Raw genomic sequence first — 17493 nt, 5'->3', positions numbered from 1 at the left:
TCTGAGTATTAAGTAATTACTGATGCTGATGGTCTTGCAAGATAGAGAGTAAAAGTAAGGGTTTAGAATCGAGGATCAACATTTGTGTTATCTATGTTTTTTTCTCTTGCTCTTATATGTAGCTGCTTGAAGCCAGTATAACAAAATGTAATGGGACCAAAGTCGTTTTTCTCCAAAACATTCTTCGATCGTCCGGGTTTCCATTATTTATAGCTAATATTTTATAAAATTCTACGAGTTCGTCTATTAAGGTTTACTTATAATGCTGCCTAAATTGTCTTTAAAATGTATACAATCTAACTAAAATTACAGTCATTTTCTTATGGGCATGTCAGAAGATACCATTTGTATCATTTGATAAATGACTTGGGTATTTACAAAGTCCTAGTTACGATTTTATAGTGAATCACTTCTTGTTGTAAAAGTAAACAGTGAATGTAACTTATGTGGTACTTGATGTATAGAAATGCTCATGTTCCTACGAAATATATTTGCAATATTAAATAGAGGAAACTCCAGCCCTAAGTTATTTACAACATTTAAAATATATATTTGAATTTTTTTTATCAGGATCTTAAAAAAAAGCAAATTTGCATTACAATTTCGACAATATATTTAAAATTGGTATTAAAACATATTTAGCTATATGCTCTTTATCTTAAAATTTAACTTAATTGACCAAGAGGGTTTGCGTAATTTTTTTTTTGAAGTAATTAATTCTTTAGAAGGAATAAATATTTTTGAAAGAAATATTATATACATTTATAGCAAATAAAGACACTCTATCATGACCCTGCAGGCGTTGATTCCTTTTAATTCAAAAGTAATATTGCTATTCTTATTGTATTTCGTTAACTTTCCTTAAAAAAAACAGGTCTAACGAGTTAGACTTTTACCAATCTATGGTCAAAACACGGATTAGGGGAAATTAAACATAACCATTGACAGCTGACAACAAAATAAAGTGCTCATTTTTTTATCAGTGAGGAAACAACATAATATATATTCAAAATAAATTAAATAAAGAAAAAATATTGAAAAAAAAAATAATACTTCACAATCTATTCATAAGAATATATTTGAAATTCAAAAAGATTATTTTTATTTTATATCCATACAATTTATTATTTAGTTCTTAAAGTATTAATTATTTCTATAGACTTATAATTAAAAAAAATATGATGAATTAATTATTGTAACAAAAAGGTCTAATGAAACTTGTTGAGCTATCCTTAAATAAAGATGAATGTTTTGTCTGTTAATATTATTGTTTAAAACCATTTTTTGATTTTGATTACATTTTCAATCAAACATAATAAATTCGAAAAAATGAAGTTGTTTTTTTTATAAATATTATCCAATAATATAATTGGAGTTTGGCTTTGTTTGGAAAATAACTAATGGAGAAAACAATTTTTTGTCAATGTTCAAAACTTTTAGGCCGTTAGGCGACATCTAATTTTTTTTTCAAAATTTTTCAGTTAAAGTGTTTTGGTAATAAGCGAATTTTTAGCATATGGTAATTCATTTTCTAAAAAAAAGTTAGAAATAGACCAGTGTAATATTATTTGATGTTTGATTATTATTAAATATTTTTATATACAAATAAAGGATATCATTAGTAACGCGCCGTTTTCTAATTTTCAGATAAATAATGATGCAATACATTTATCTCAACAAACATCGCATGATAGAACCCTTTATTCAAAACAGCTAAGAATTGATGAGTCTCTAAATGAAGTTCCTTTAGGACTAGCAAAAGTTTCTCCCCTGCCTAAGAAAACGTTAAAAATAGTTAAAAAAAAGAAAGAAATAACAAATCCGTCAAAAAACAATAAGTTTCCAATATATGATGAAATACCGGCAACCAATTTCTCATGTAATCTACTAAAGTTAAAAAAAGGGTACTATGCTGATACTGAGGCAGGATGTCAGGTGAGTGAATTATTTTTTTAAATTTATAATATGGAACTAATCTGTGAATTAAAAATAATTATTACTATATTTGAACTGCTAACATGAAACCAAGTAAGTTTTTTAAATCAAGTGTGTATCACACTTGTATTTTTGACAAATTATCGTGAACTTTTATAAAGAAATTTTTCTCCTCAACCCTTTGAGTGAACCAATAATTGCAGTTAAAGTAGCCAAAGTTGATCATAACAATAACAGAATGAGAAATGGATAGATTTTATTTGAAAGGTAAGAAAAGGGCCAAAATAAGTATTTTAATCAAATAAATGTTAAAAACTTTTTGGTCAATAAATATTTGAGTATGATGTTGCAATATATTTAAAATACAACATTTTCATTTATATCATAAATTGCATCATAATCAAGAAAGCGCTATCTTGAGGGCTCAAAGTAGATATTAATATTACATTAGCTAGACATATTTGACCTACATCTTTTAACTCATTTTGTAGCAATCGAACCTGAGAGGCCCAAAAAGTTTATCCTCATTTTTTTTATTAACGCAATAACTTTTACGTAGAAACTAGTAATGAAAAATTATTGATCTCTTAAGGATTCCCAGAAATCGACAATACTGATAGTGCTTTACAATTTTTTGGGAATTATTGGGCAATCATAGAAAAAAAAAGTGTTCTACTTCAAGCTTAGATCCTTTAAATTGGTCATTATGCTTAATAAAAGCTTTAATAAAAATTATGAAACTTGTAAAACGGCGTTTTTGGCTTAATAGATGTTGGATGAATAGTTAAAAGTTCCTTTTGAAAATGTACCAAGGACTTTAGCTTCATTCAAGTACACAGTTTGGTCATACAAAGCCATTGCTTTGTTTATTACTTTATGAGTCCAAAATGAATTAAACTTTCTAGCAGTTTTTAGCTAAGAATTCCTTAAGCTTTAAATTATAAGTTTGTCCTTTTGAAGTTTATGTTTTTTCTGGAACAACTACAGTTTCTACTTTTTGACTACGATGATCATTTTTACTTTAAAAAAGTATTATTACTAACTCAATTGTAAATTTGACAAACTTTGATTTAGTCAAATATTTAAAATCATGAAAATACTGAATGAGGTGCATTAGTACAGACTGACCTGGCTTATAAACTTTTTCAATAAGATACTTTCTCAAATATTGGCTGATTTGCTTGTTTTTTTAAGAAGCTATATTTAAATCTTCACTTATTAAGAGATTTTAATATCTTTCAGAAACATTTAAAATAGTTTCTTCCAATGCAACAATAGCTTCTAAAAGTTTTTCAAGTAGTTTGATTTCTGTAGTAGCAAAATCAAAATATATTGTATTTCAATTATTGCATTTTTAAAGGGTTTTTTACCGTCATACAACGCTTTATCACTATCACATATGAAATATAACGAGTCTTTAGATCAAAAAGAAGGTCGAGCCCATTTCCATAACTTATTTTTTTTTTTTTTGGAAATTTTCAAAATTTTATTTAAAACGCCTTTAAATTCTATTCGAAATTTATAAATCTGTTGCTTTTAATGATGTTTGGGTATCAATATTCAACTTTTCATTGACATACAGTTCTTCTTCAACAATTTTATCTATGGTCATATTTTCATAACTTTTATCTAAATTATCTTCTCTGTTACAATAACTAAGAATTGGTCTGCATATTTTGTTAATTTTTTGTAAAAATAACTTTTATACTAGAGAAATGGTTCTACATCCTATTAATTTTTTAAAGATCTTTTTTTAGGGTTGTATATTAGCTTGAAATATTTTTCATAACTTTTTTTTTCTTCGGATATGTTTTGTCTTAATTTATGTTGACTCCAGGTTGTTGTTTTTTCACATGTTCAAGAAGTCTCGTTTTATCTGACGCTTTAGCCATTCAAATTTTTCAACAATAACTTCATTTTGCCCAGCTGTTTTTCTATTTGAGTAAAATGAATCAACACTTTGGTAGATTGAGTATTATGTATATCCACAAAATCTGACATTTTTTTAGAACTGAGCCCCACTGGGATGAAAAAGAAATCAAACAAGTTTTAACTTATTTATTTTCAATTAGATGTACATTAGCTTATAATCAACTTATAGAGACTTATAAGTTATTAAAGATTCAGGGTAACAAAAATTCTAGAGATATATACTTAAGTCGATAAAGTTACCGGGATTCGCAAAAAAGTTACGGGAATCAACACTAGTAGAACCCCAGCTAAGATATATTAATCACTCTCATATACTTTCAACCAAAGAATTTAAAAAATAAGACCATGTATAAGATAAGAAAATAAGAACATTTGTTCTACTATTTTCATGTTACATTAGGCATAGAATTATAAACAGCATTTTTCTTTTATTATGTACAATAATATATCACAGTCAATTAAGGCCAGAATATATTGTATGTTACATTTTTAATATATAAACAACAAATCTTAAAAGAGATTAATCTTATTCAATTTTGCAATTTATTTTAAGTTTCAAGATCTTTTTGTATTGTGGCTCAGTTTCCTGGTGCTAGCTCAACTTATTTTCCACTCCAATATTTTACAAATGATTAGATGAGATCTTTCAAAGCATATGTTTTGATGAATTTAGGAATCTTTGACGAACGGTTAATTAGCTGAAAGACAACTTTACCCGAAAAACATCATAAATATATATTTTATGATAATTATAATCAGAGATTACCTTGGGATAAAGGGATGTCAATCAGTATTTGACAAGGAGCATATGAGCTCTAACGCATTTTAAACGATTGATTAATTAGAATTGTCTATTGAATCTCAATTTTTGATTAATTTATTGACTCCTTCAGAACTAAAAACATTTTTCCCCTTTCTAATATATTGTTTAAATTATTGGACGGTTGTCACACTCCAAAAAATATTTTTGTAAATTATTATTTTAACTCGTCCTAAAAATAGGGAGGATTACGACGATTAAAAAAATCAAATTTGAATAAAAACTTCAAAAAATTGGATGAAATAATATTTCTTGGAGAATGAAAAATTATATATCGGTATCATTTAATGTGTGCTGTTGTTGTTTTTATGCTTTGATGTAATATACTAGGGGGTGTACTTAGCAATATCTAGAGTTATTAGGCATTGAAAGTTGTACATTTTGCTTAAATAATATAAAAGATTCAACAAATCTTCGGTGTTGATCTCCATTTTTCATAAACATACAAATTAATACTTCGAGATTTTCTCCTCATGAATAAGAAATGATAATAAGAGATTGAACAACAAATATAAAAATAATTTGATGGGCCCAAGAGTACTTCAGCTTGTTTTGAAACCTTATCTGAAGTCACATTCTTTTTTTTTAAAGTTTTATATAAAGGACTTGTTTCATTTCATTAAAAATATGCAAGATTTCATTCATTTTTTACAGTGTTCACTGTTTATTATATTTACTCATTATACTGTATTACTATATGAATCAGGGTCACTATATAAATTGCACCCAGTGATGTTTTTTCATACTCAAACTATTTTTTACTGGCTAAATAGACCTTACGTTGAATTATTGTTACTTTTTAAATATTTTTTTACCACAATTAGCAAGGTTTTTTGCAAGGAACAGATGTTTCCCTCAATTCAGTCAAATTATATCATATGATCACTTAATAAAATCCTTTTACATTGAAAGTAGTAAGAATTGATTATAATATAAATACGCAGGAGTGCAACTAATGAATAGAGATATCAGATTAGACATATTTAATAGATCAATCAGTATTATAGATCAAAGAAGTTCACTCCCATAAATCTCTTGAACGCCCTTTTTGGCTAAAAAACATGTTTTTTCCGTAGTGATAATATGTATTTAACATATCAAAGAAGAATACGAGGAAAAATGAACACTTATTGTTAATGAACCTTATATACTGAGCTATAATATATCTTACACATCAGTTTTGAATTTTGATAAAATTATAAATATATAATAGGTTTCTATCTAATGTCTCGTAGAAAAGTAAATAAAATACTCATTTTTTAAACAGTTATCTGCGTTATATTAGCAGTAGTATCCGGCATTGTAGGAAATAATTAGGGGTCGACTATAAGACAACTTTTACTTTACTAATAAAAAAGATAACTCCCCAAGAAATCCACTGAAATCCAAAAAATATTCTGTTTTACATGAGCACACTCACTCATAACTACTGAATACTTATATAAATTCAAATGTGTTTTATCTATTCTGATGGGTTGACTCATGAATACTCCAATATCTACATTGTATACTAACAAAAACAAATAAGTCCCGAATGCAACATACAACACTTATACAAGAGTTAATCCCTTTTTACCTTTGAGCTCTTATATTTTATTCAAATACATTGTTATTTCTTTGATCAAAAATATGAATATGATTTACATCAGGGATCACTATATTTAGAGCACCAAGTTTATACGCTTGATACTATGTACACACACCTGCAATATTTCTTTACGACTGCATTGATATTTCATAGATGATAAATATGTATATGATTTACATCAGGGACCATCAAATTCAGCGCACCCTGTATACACGTTTGATGCACACACCCACAATTGTTGATTAATATACCAACATTATTATCTTCTTAGATTTTACATCTTTGGACACCATATGCTCTACACCCAGTGATTCTTTTTTAAATATAAATTTTGCTTCATTAATATAGATTTGTTATGTAAATTTTATGGTTGTAGCTTTTTAATTTTCCAGAAAAAGATCTGTTACAATCATTCCCCGGCTTCCATTTTAATTATATATTATGTAAATATTTTTTGTATATTAGTAGTAGTCAATATGTTTAAAAAGCTTAAAGTTTATTTTTTATAGGGACGTAAAAATCACATTTGCATATGTTTCTTTTTTCTACAAAATGTTTTTTCCAATACAAAATACATATTTTTATAAACTTACATCACTTACAGGAAAATGTTTGTACGAAATTATAAATATTATAGTATTTAAAATATAAAAGTATTAATCTTCCAACTTAATCTTTGCATAGAAATAAAGATAACATATATAATAATAACTACTCAAAGCAACCACAGATAATCGATGTTATAAATAGTTATAAATATTTACGTGTTTTTGCATTAAAAAGTTTTCATTCATAATAACTTCACAAAGATTTATTCGTATACCCTATACAAATTTTGTATGGCATTTAGAAGGTCATCAGTCATTATATTACTATTGTAAATATTATGAATTTGACTCATGTAGTTAAATAAAAAATAATCATTGATGATGTACATATTATTTAAAGAAATTATAAAAATACTATATATTTTTGTGTGATGATTAAATTTTGTAAAATTCTTCTTTGTCAAAAAGTTATCTTTAAAAAAATAAATATGATTTTTCTCAAAAGAATTAAAAAAATTATAATTCATTTACTTGAAAAAATAAAAAGTATGTATACGGCTCTAAAACTCATTCTCGAATAACCATATTGGCAAACGAACACTTTGCCAATATATATATATATTCATGAACAGTACTTTGTAATTATTTGATGATTACAACGTTATTTATAACACTACTAACTATAACATGAATCATTATCAAATATATTTATTATTTTTTTCGGTAATGTGTTCGTTCTGCAATGTGTCTTTCAGCAAAGGATTTATTACCTGTATTTATTATGAACACATTTGCATCGACAGGACACTAATGTTCCATATTTTGATTCATTTGTCATTACATTATTTTTAATGGTATTTCTAATATTTTTCCAATATTAAAAACATTAATAGTAGATCCCTAAAATGTATAAAAAATAAATTTTTTCATAGAACTTGTTTGTTTTAAGAATTTTTATTACAAAATCATTTTTGTGGGATTAGATGAAATAAAATTTTACATTTTATATGCTTATCATGTATTGCTATTTTTTTTTTTTTTTTTTGTAGCTTATTCAAGATTTGTCTAGTATAATGAATAATTATTGAATATATTGCTTTTTTTCGATGAAAAATGTAAAATTTGAGGCAGTTTAAAATTGTCGGAGCATTAGTAGTCCTCTGTGTTGAAAGGATATATTTTGCTCTTTTTAATCTAATTTTTGTTCAGGATTAGACACGTATCTTTATTTATAGAATTTATAGAACACTTTATTATTGGACATAATAGCAAGTAAAACATTTACAAACAGGAAAAAAATTCCCACAACTACACTTATAGCTTATATGAAACCTTTATTATTCAACGTAGAGTTGTTCCTAAACAAGATAATAGAAAAAAATGAACAAAGTAACTCAATATTTTTACCAGCAAAATTAGTGACCAAATGTTTAGTATTTTTATTAGGTATACAGTGTTAATAAGGAGGGTATTGACAGTTTATTTAATAAATATATTATATATGATTTTAGGAGATGTAAATGTTACCACAGAAATGATTGCTTTTTAATGCAGGATAATACTTGTCTATCATTACATTGTTTTACGATATATCGCTTATCCAATATTCATCAAAATGCAATTTTTTCATCTTTAAGGCTTTAGAAGTGAGAGTTGAATTGAGCTAAAAATCTAAATTTTCATTTTAATTCTGCTTTTGTATCAAAAATATCACATGGTTTTGTTTTTTGTTCAATCTGTTTCCTTGTAAAAATACTCTACAAAATACCCAAAATTTATAATTATTTTCTTTTTTTACTGACTATATTCTTGACATAATGAATAATTCAAAATAATACCACTTTATAGCATAAATAAAATGATAAAAATTAATGGTGCTATTAATGACTATAAAACACACGCAAACAACATCTTAGTAATTACCTTTGACTGCAAATAATTGTTCTTTGTATTTTCTAATGCAATTTATTTACTTATAAAAAAGTTAATTATAAACTATAAATTAGTATATTATATAAAAAACGGATATACCTATGTCAAAAAAAAATAATAATAATTTTCCACAAGGTATAAAAAAGTTTAATTATAAACTATAAAAGTATATTATATAAAAACGGATATAATCAAAAAAATAATAATAATATAATTCTTGACTCTACTTTGCAGCTGTTTTTATTGGCTTATGACAGAGTGCATTGTCTTGGCGAAAGAGCACCTTTTTCTTCTTCAAATGAGGTCTTTTTTGGGTAATGTTGGCCTTCAAACGATACAACAAACCTATATATTAGTCGTTGTTCATTGTTTTTTTATGCTCCAAGAAGGGAATAAATAAATCCATCCGAATCTCAAAAAACATAGGCTATGACCTTTCCAGACAATGTTTGAATCTTTGGACAATTGGGACAGCTTTGTCTGTCTGCACAGCACTTACCACAGTCTGCTAGACTGCTGTTTTGATTCTGGAGTGAAGGTGGTGAATCCATATTTCATCACTTGTGATTTACCAATGCAAAAAACTCCTTCTTATTTCACGTGAACATCTTTAAACAGCTTTTTGAATCATCTGCTCGTTGTTGCGTTTGCTTTGGTGTGAGCAAACGCGGCACCCATTTGGAAAACAGCTTTTCATACACAAATGTTCGCGAAAAATAGTATTATCACTACCTTTTGATAACTTCAGAGTGTCAGCTATTTCTTGCAACTTCACTTTGCGATTGCCCATGTTGATTTTCAGGGTTTTTTTAAATTTTTTTTCAAGAATAACATACTCATTTGGGCGACCAGAGCGTTCAGCAACATCGATGTCCGTACAACCACGTTTGAAACTGGCAAACCATCATTTAATGGTTGTTTTCGATGGAGCAGATTCCAGATAACATTTTGCAAGCTGGGCTTTAACAGTGTTTTTCCCCATCAAAAAGTAATGATAAATCAATACACGAAATGGCTTTGATTCTATCGTTTTTAAGAATAACAAAAGTAGCGTCACTTAAACCACTGTAAATCGTAAAATAAATAATCAAACGTCATGAAATTTTGACAGTCACTTTTTGAATATTTGTAATTCCGAAAAATATTTTGTTAGTGGCACCATTAGGTAGTTAACCCGGTACTTATTGACCGATGTACATGTTTCAATTTTAAAAATTGAAATGATTTTGTTGCTCTAAAAAAATGTTCAAAATTGTAAAGTAAATACTTAAGTACTTTACAAAAAAAATATTTTAACTACTTCTGTCTTGTGTTAAGACTTTATGGCGACACTTTGCTTAATGATCAAAAGAACAAATTGAAGACTTTTTCGAGTAAACAGATTGCCACCAAAATAATATTTATATTTTTTATGATAATTCATGCTCCAATACTTTGTAATTATGATTCCCATACATGTTAATCCAGTTTTAATATATAAAATGTTCAACTATTTTGTACGAATTTCAACAATTAAATATTCATTAATTTCCAATTAATGGAGTAATTTTATATAAGGATGCTCCAACAGTTAACTAAAACTCATTGTATAACTGTTTGAACAAAAATCATGACAATTGCACAATAAATCACAGTGTTACGTCACTAACACAACGATTATGTGTCGATATTTTAAATTTCTTGTCTAAATATTTTTTGTATTACTTTTAGTAGGGACTTGTGCTCCTTTGAAATTGTAAATTTTTTGAAAATTATACAGTGAATGACATTAATTAAAATTTCTAACATTTTATATGAGAAATTTTGTTTTGTTGAGTTTCTTCTTAAAAATTGAAAATGGAATTTTGATGACAAAAAAAAGAAATGATTCAGAAAATATTGATGTTAAACTACTAATGATATGATATAAGTATCAACGTGTAAATGTACGTGTATGTATTAACACATGAAATAAAAGGGTTAGTCTGATGTAAGTATTTGAAGTATATTTATTGATAATAATTAGAACGTAACAACCAACATTATTTTGTCGAGGAATCCAAAATTCCATTACAATTTCATTTTTTTGCACCTAAAAAAAAAATAACACTGTAATTTTCACCGATTTTTTTAAATTTTTTTTTACCCTCACTTTTCAAATTTTGTATAAAATTGGAAAACGTTGTTTTTTGAGACCCAACTCACTTTTTGATTTATAAATGAACCCCCTTTCTAGCATCCATGAACTCCCAAAAGTAATTTTTGAGTTTTGGGTATAGAATAAGCCACCCTATGACCCTACCCCCAAAATTGGAATCAAGTCTAAGCCAAAAACCCCATAAAATACACACACACATGCAAATGGTAATTTATATTTATAAACATCGACATCGGTTGCAGCGAATATTTTATACTAAAAAAAGCGTAAATAATGTATAAGATGAACAATACGTAACAAAACTTTCTTTGGTTGTACAAATAGAATGATATATATATATATATCCATAGTTTTAAAATATATAAAAATATATATATTCTCAAAAGAAAAAATGGCTTTCGAAATAAGTATAATAATTCATATCTGTGCACTTTTGGTTTTATAGTAACAACATCTAATTTAAAAAGTTGGAGGTGTCTATTCGATAAGAAATGAAATAAGTTTATACTACGATATTTTTTTTGAAAAATATGTATTTTCCAATCTTATTCATGAACATTAAATTCAAACACATTTTGAAAACAAATATATTTTTCTAGGTATACCATTATTGTCACGAAGACGGAAGACAAGATAGCTTTCTATGCCCCAAAGGAACAATTTTTAATTTGAATGTAACTGTTTGTGATTGGTGGTACAATGCCAAATGCTCTGGATCTAAAGTAAGTTATATTTAATATTATATTTTTCGAAAAAAAGCTAAAATACGTATAGAAACATAAATTTTCAGAAAATATAATCAAATTATACAATAAATGTAAAACAAATAAAATAATAAAATTTAACATACAAAAAAATTCTAAATTTTTGTAAAAAAATAAAGTAAAACAGTCAGCAAAACTTTACTGTATCTATTTTTTTTAAATTTATTATTTGACCCATGGTGCGTTGATTATTAATTAGTAATTAATTTTTTTCTATCAAATCTGATTTTATAAAATTTTTAATATTAATTTTCGTGTATTTTTTCTATTTGATGGGTTTGACATAATTTTTGAAAATTAAAAAAATCAATTATTCACATAAAAATTACTTTAGTCACAGCATTTTTTTTAATTTTTTTATATATGTTTATATTTCATTTGTGATGATACAATTTTGTGAAAATGCAAATTTAAGATTCAAAAACCTTCATATTTTAAGGGTTTTTTTTTATAGAAACAACAACTTTGTTGCTTCAATTGATTATAGCCCAAAAGAGTTCATTTTAAGCATGAGTGGTTATGATTCTGTTTACAAGATATACTCAAAAATTCAAATACAAAATACTAGAAAGCCAGAGTTTATACGAAAAAACTAATTGCATACTTTTCATCAAAGTTTCAAGTATTACTACAAATTTAATATGGAACTTAATTAATTATTTTTTGTTGACTTATTTAATTATTAGTAAATTTCTTAATAATAATTTTTCAATATTAGCCTAAAATTAATGCTGATACTTTTCTGTTGTTGATCAAATCATAACAGCACGGATATATAAGTGCACTTGGTAGTGTAATACCCTACAAAACATTAGTGTCTATTTTCAATAAAAGATACTGAATTTCATAAATGGGGATGGGAAGAAAAAATGGAGCATAAAGTCCCTGTAAATTGAGTAAAATAAATCCAAGATTCATGATCCTTCTCAAATTATGTTTACTGTATATCTATTAATTTTATGAATACTATCTATATGGATATCGATTAATATAATTTGAGAGTAAAAACGGGTTATTAAATTAGATATTTAATGATTATTATTCTATTTATATGCAATAATGAAGAATATATTTAATTCAAACATGCGAAAATAGATTTTAAAATAAACAGACACTCAATTACATTATAGAATTACTGATAATTTAATAAAAATATATTACATGCTTTTGTCTGGAATAACTCCAGTATAGGCTCAATGGACCTTCCCTCATTCCTTTTAAGGAATCAATGATACATTATATTCGTAATCAGTATAATTGATGAAAGTTGTTCTAATATAATTTAGAACATGCAATTCAATTTATAGCATAAAGTCAACAAACTGGGTTAGATCTGGTGCAAAAAATTACAAGCATAGTTGAACATACCAATTCATGAAGATGGAAGTTACATTACTTTATCGATAAATATGTAGTTTAACTAGCTTTTACACCTCTTGGAGGCAGCGATGGTTTTATTTGGAGATGGCACTTACCTTAGGTACTAAACTTTATTTATATCCCCGCATATTTCACTTATTCTAATTGAAATAACGTATTTTGATTTTTTTTAAATAAAAATTTATGGAAAAACGTGATGCCACAAAATTATAAAAATGTGTTGTTATTTTTTTAAAAGTATTTCATGATAAACAAAAACAAACTTTACAAAACACTCATGGTAAAACAGGCTCTGTATGAAAAAGTTTCACAACTTTGAAAATACCAGGTCGTGTGAAAGTTTTGAGACTGAAATGAATGAATTGAACACTGGTGATTATTTTGTTAAACATTTAATGTCTAAAACAATTTAATAAGTATAATTTGTAATATTATAATTAAGGATAATAAATTTTAAATATGACGACCGTAAGCAACAATAACGGCTTCCACGTGGTTGCAAAACTTGCTATTGGTGCGTTTTAATCTAGGCTTCAGACATGACAGTCCACTACTAATTAATTGGGGCATTATAATCTGCCGGCAAATATTCTTATCTCAGAATATGCATACAGTTTATTTTCTTTATGATTACTCCTGGGGATTTCTCTGGGATACTCACTCTTATTCAAGCGCTACTTGACACGACTTATAATTAATTTTGAGCCATATTTTGCCTCATCTCTATTTTTGGGGATACTCCAGTTGCTAGAAAAGTTCCAATCTTTTGATTTTGTTATTTTTGTAATATGATAATAAACTCTTATATTTTGAATTTAAGATAAATAAAAAAGGGAGACTTTGGGCTCTCAGAAAAATAAAAAAAGTACCAAACTTTTGTTCTATACGCTGAACTATTAAGATTAAAAAGTTGTTACAAAACTTTTGCCAACCCCGGTATATAGAAATACTAGATATAATTAAATCCACATAAAATTTTTATTCATTGTTTCTATGGTCTACTTTAAATCAAATATAAACAACATGGATCATCATTAAAATTACTACACTTGAATTTAATATCTCTTAAAAATTGCAAATAGTTATGTTTGGCGCGCAATTAAACTTTTTCTTTTAAATGAATCAATTTTCTATAATCTCATCAACACTTATAAACCTGCAAATACTTATTTATTTAATTAACATTATTACTTTCTTATCTATTTTTTTGCCTCGTTAAAAAGATAAATTACTTATTTTATACTGTTAATGAAAGAAATGTGTAAATAAACAATTCTAATGCTTTTCTTTCAATTGAGAATAAGAAATCAAGAAATCGTAAATCAATTTTTGTTAACCAATTAACTTTTATATACGTAGAAATAAAAAAAAATTATTTTTGATCAATTTATGTAGTGGGATAGCCAAACTGAAATACAAATTAATTTCATAATATTAAAAGGTAAATTATTATTTTAGTATCTATAATATATCCCATTAATGAACACATATTTAACATTTCAAAACTGATATTTATTTCCTGCTATAGAAGAAAATAAAAAATGTACTCTTTTGAGAAAAAAATATAAATATAGTTTCCTTTTTTGTCAATTAATATTAAACCATATCAAAACATAATTATTTTTACTACTATACAAATAAATAATCTTATATGTAAAGTAATAATATTTTTTTAATTTACAGGTTCGTATAGAAGCTACAAATACATCTACAATTTACGCTCAATCCGAAGAAAAAACAGACTTTTCAAATCATATTGAAAGGTTTTCAAGATCTAATATAAATGAACAAAGTGATTTTTATTATTATGATTATAAATCGAATCCCGAAGTTGAAGATGACTATTATTATGACGATTATGATCATGAATATTCTGAATATAGTGGTGATGAATATGATGATTCTCAATCATACTATGATGAAGGTAAATCTATATAATGCTCTTAATTACACTTATATAAAATACTCGTCTAGTGCAGTTGCATAAATTATTTTTTGTCCAAAAGGCATTAAAACAAGTTTAATTGTTTGTTATAATTATATTAGATACTATTAGATAGTTGTTGTCCCAAATATTTGGTACACAGAATAGACCAAACTTTAGTATTTATACCAACTATTTTTTATCAATTGGATACCAAATTGAATTGGCAACATATATTATGTTATAGTTGTAAATGATAAGTTGATAAAATAATTAGGTATTGACAATTTTGTAAATCTGAAAGTTTTGTCTTGGGATATAAATCAATTTTAAATACTTTATTTGGACAAAATGCACTAATTTATAATTTCTGTATGACACAGGGTATCAAAGCACTAATTTCTATTCTCTAGCATCATTATTTGTATTTCCGTTATACAAATTTACAAACTTCAATTATGAAAATGGTTTTTTTCATTGTATATTAGAAGTTGAATTAAGTAACTTATTTTTATAAAACTCGCCAATAAATACTCAACAGGTAATTAGCAATTAGCATAATTAAAATAATATTAATATTTAAAATAAATTTTTGGAAGTATTTATATTCGAAGGTAGACGTACGTTCCTTACTACTTCAAAACATCATAGTGACTGATAGTATTTTCTGGAAAATTTTAGAATATATAAAACTGTATTATTGTTCTAGGGTGTAAAGTTTTCAACATTTAGATAAACAAAGTGAAGGGATAATATAAAATATTATCTTCCAACAAATATATACAAAGTCGTTACCCAAAACTTGTAGTAACATTCAATATTAATATTATCCCCATTATTTTTGATGAAAGGGTTCAGTACACAACCAAACAACAGCTGAAACCTAAATAAATAAGTGGTATTCATATCCCATATCTCTAAGTTGCTTATTACCTGCATCCATGTTCCCTTCTTCATCCCTGCCCTCAACCTAGACTTTGTAGTTTAGGGTGTCTTTGAGAATAATGTCTGCCACTCATCTAAATTTGGATTCAGTCTGAGCTACCATTATGACAGCATAGTACGCCATGGACTCGGCCTTCGTCGCCAAGTTTTGCAAATCTGTTCGATTACGTGAAGAGGCTGTTATTGGGTTTGACGGAGGACATAGTCAATACAAAATAAGGGTTTCAACTTATACTAATTTGGTTTTCAGTTGTCTCTCCTTTTATTAATATAAATCACATTTTTTTATTTAGTAAAGCTACTTCGAGTTTTGGGTTCCGACTCTGTTCCATAATTTTCCTATGAATGTAAACAAAAATACATATTTAACAAAGGTAGGCGAGGGTTCTTTAATTATTCTTTTGGAGATGAATGTTTAGACTTGTAAATCGACAGCATTTTTGTCAAAAAAAAGACATAAATCAACATGTTAACCCTGACAATTTGAGCAGTGTTTGAGAAAAGTGCAGCTTGGCTTTCATTACATGAGCTGTGAACATGTATAAAGGGAAGGAAAAAACACATATTCCCCCCCCCCACCCCTCCCGTTTCGATTTTTTATGGGTCTATTTATCCCATCAAATCATCTGAATGTGTCTTCGTCATTCATGAGTATACATACTCATGGTTATACTTTGATGTGTTCCCCTGGAGAATGAAAGAATGATGATAACTAAGGATGTGAAAGTTCTCGAAATCCTTGTCATGTAAAAACATTTAAAAAATATATATGTGACGAATCTACAAGAGTATTGGTGCTTTAATAAATTATTTTTCATGATTTGAGCATTCAAACGTATTAGTGAGCTAGTAGAGCTATAGTTCATATAGTAATCTCTGTCAACAGAGAATAGGAATATGCAACCCTAGATATGTTTTTACCACAACAGTGTTATCGTCATGAAGTGTACCAAATAGTTTTTCTCTTCCTATCATAAACCTCTATTTGTCCTCCAAAATGTCCCATTCTTGGTTACTTAAAATTTCTCTTCTTGAGTGGTTCAAAAAAAAATTGCACGTCTTTTTATATTTAATTTATAAACGATTCTAAAGTATTTTTTTTTTTTTAAATCGCTGTGGTCTTCAAAAGTGTGGGTTTTTTATTGTTTTTGTAATATTAAACTTTAAAAAAAAATATTTCTTGTATTTTCTTAAAAATCAAGTTTTGAACATTAACTTTTCATATAAAAATCCTGAATTTTGCTTACTTCCAAGCAATTTGCTTGAGTTAAGAACAATGCACATAAAGTTTTTATATATTTTTCAAACTAAAACTACATTTATAATTTTTACTGTATGCTTATAATTTTTTCTATTTTGCTTGACTTTAAAAAATTATATAAATATATTTAGTATACACTAAAAATCAATTAGTACACTACAAAACATTTTTTATTTTGTACTTTGACAAAACCAAAATATAAATGGCATAAACAATCGCTTAAAAAATGTTGTTGGCCAGGGTTATACTAGACTTCGAAATCCCTTCCTAAATGTTGCTTCTATTGTACTGATAACATATTTTTGGTTGAGGTTTAATAAAATAAAA

At 26.5% G+C, this 17493-nt stretch overlaps 1 protein-coding gene across 1 annotated transcript in view; it reads left to right on the top strand.

The window, feature by feature from the left end:
• Positions 1-17493, top strand: part of LOC121124318 (uncharacterized) — an 87665-nt gene that overhangs the window by 56549 nt on the left and 13623 nt on the right. Inside the window, exons 3-5 of the mRNA XM_071890995.1 lie at positions 1648-1935; positions 11492-11614; positions 14720-14960. Of these exons, the coding sequence (XP_071747096.1) occupies positions 1648-1935; positions 11492-11614; positions 14720-14960 (652 nt within the window). The remainder of the gene's footprint in view (positions 1-1647; positions 1936-11491; positions 11615-14719; positions 14961-17493) is intronic.

This window comes from Lepeophtheirus salmonis, chromosome 9 (assembly GCF_016086655.4).
Source record: "Lepeophtheirus salmonis chromosome 9, UVic_Lsal_1.4, whole genome shotgun sequence".
In the NCBI taxonomy this organism is placed as follows: Eukaryota; Metazoa; Arthropoda; class Copepoda; order Siphonostomatoida; family Caligidae; genus Lepeophtheirus; species Lepeophtheirus salmonis.
This window is presented reverse-complemented; position numbering and strand designations above follow the sequence as displayed.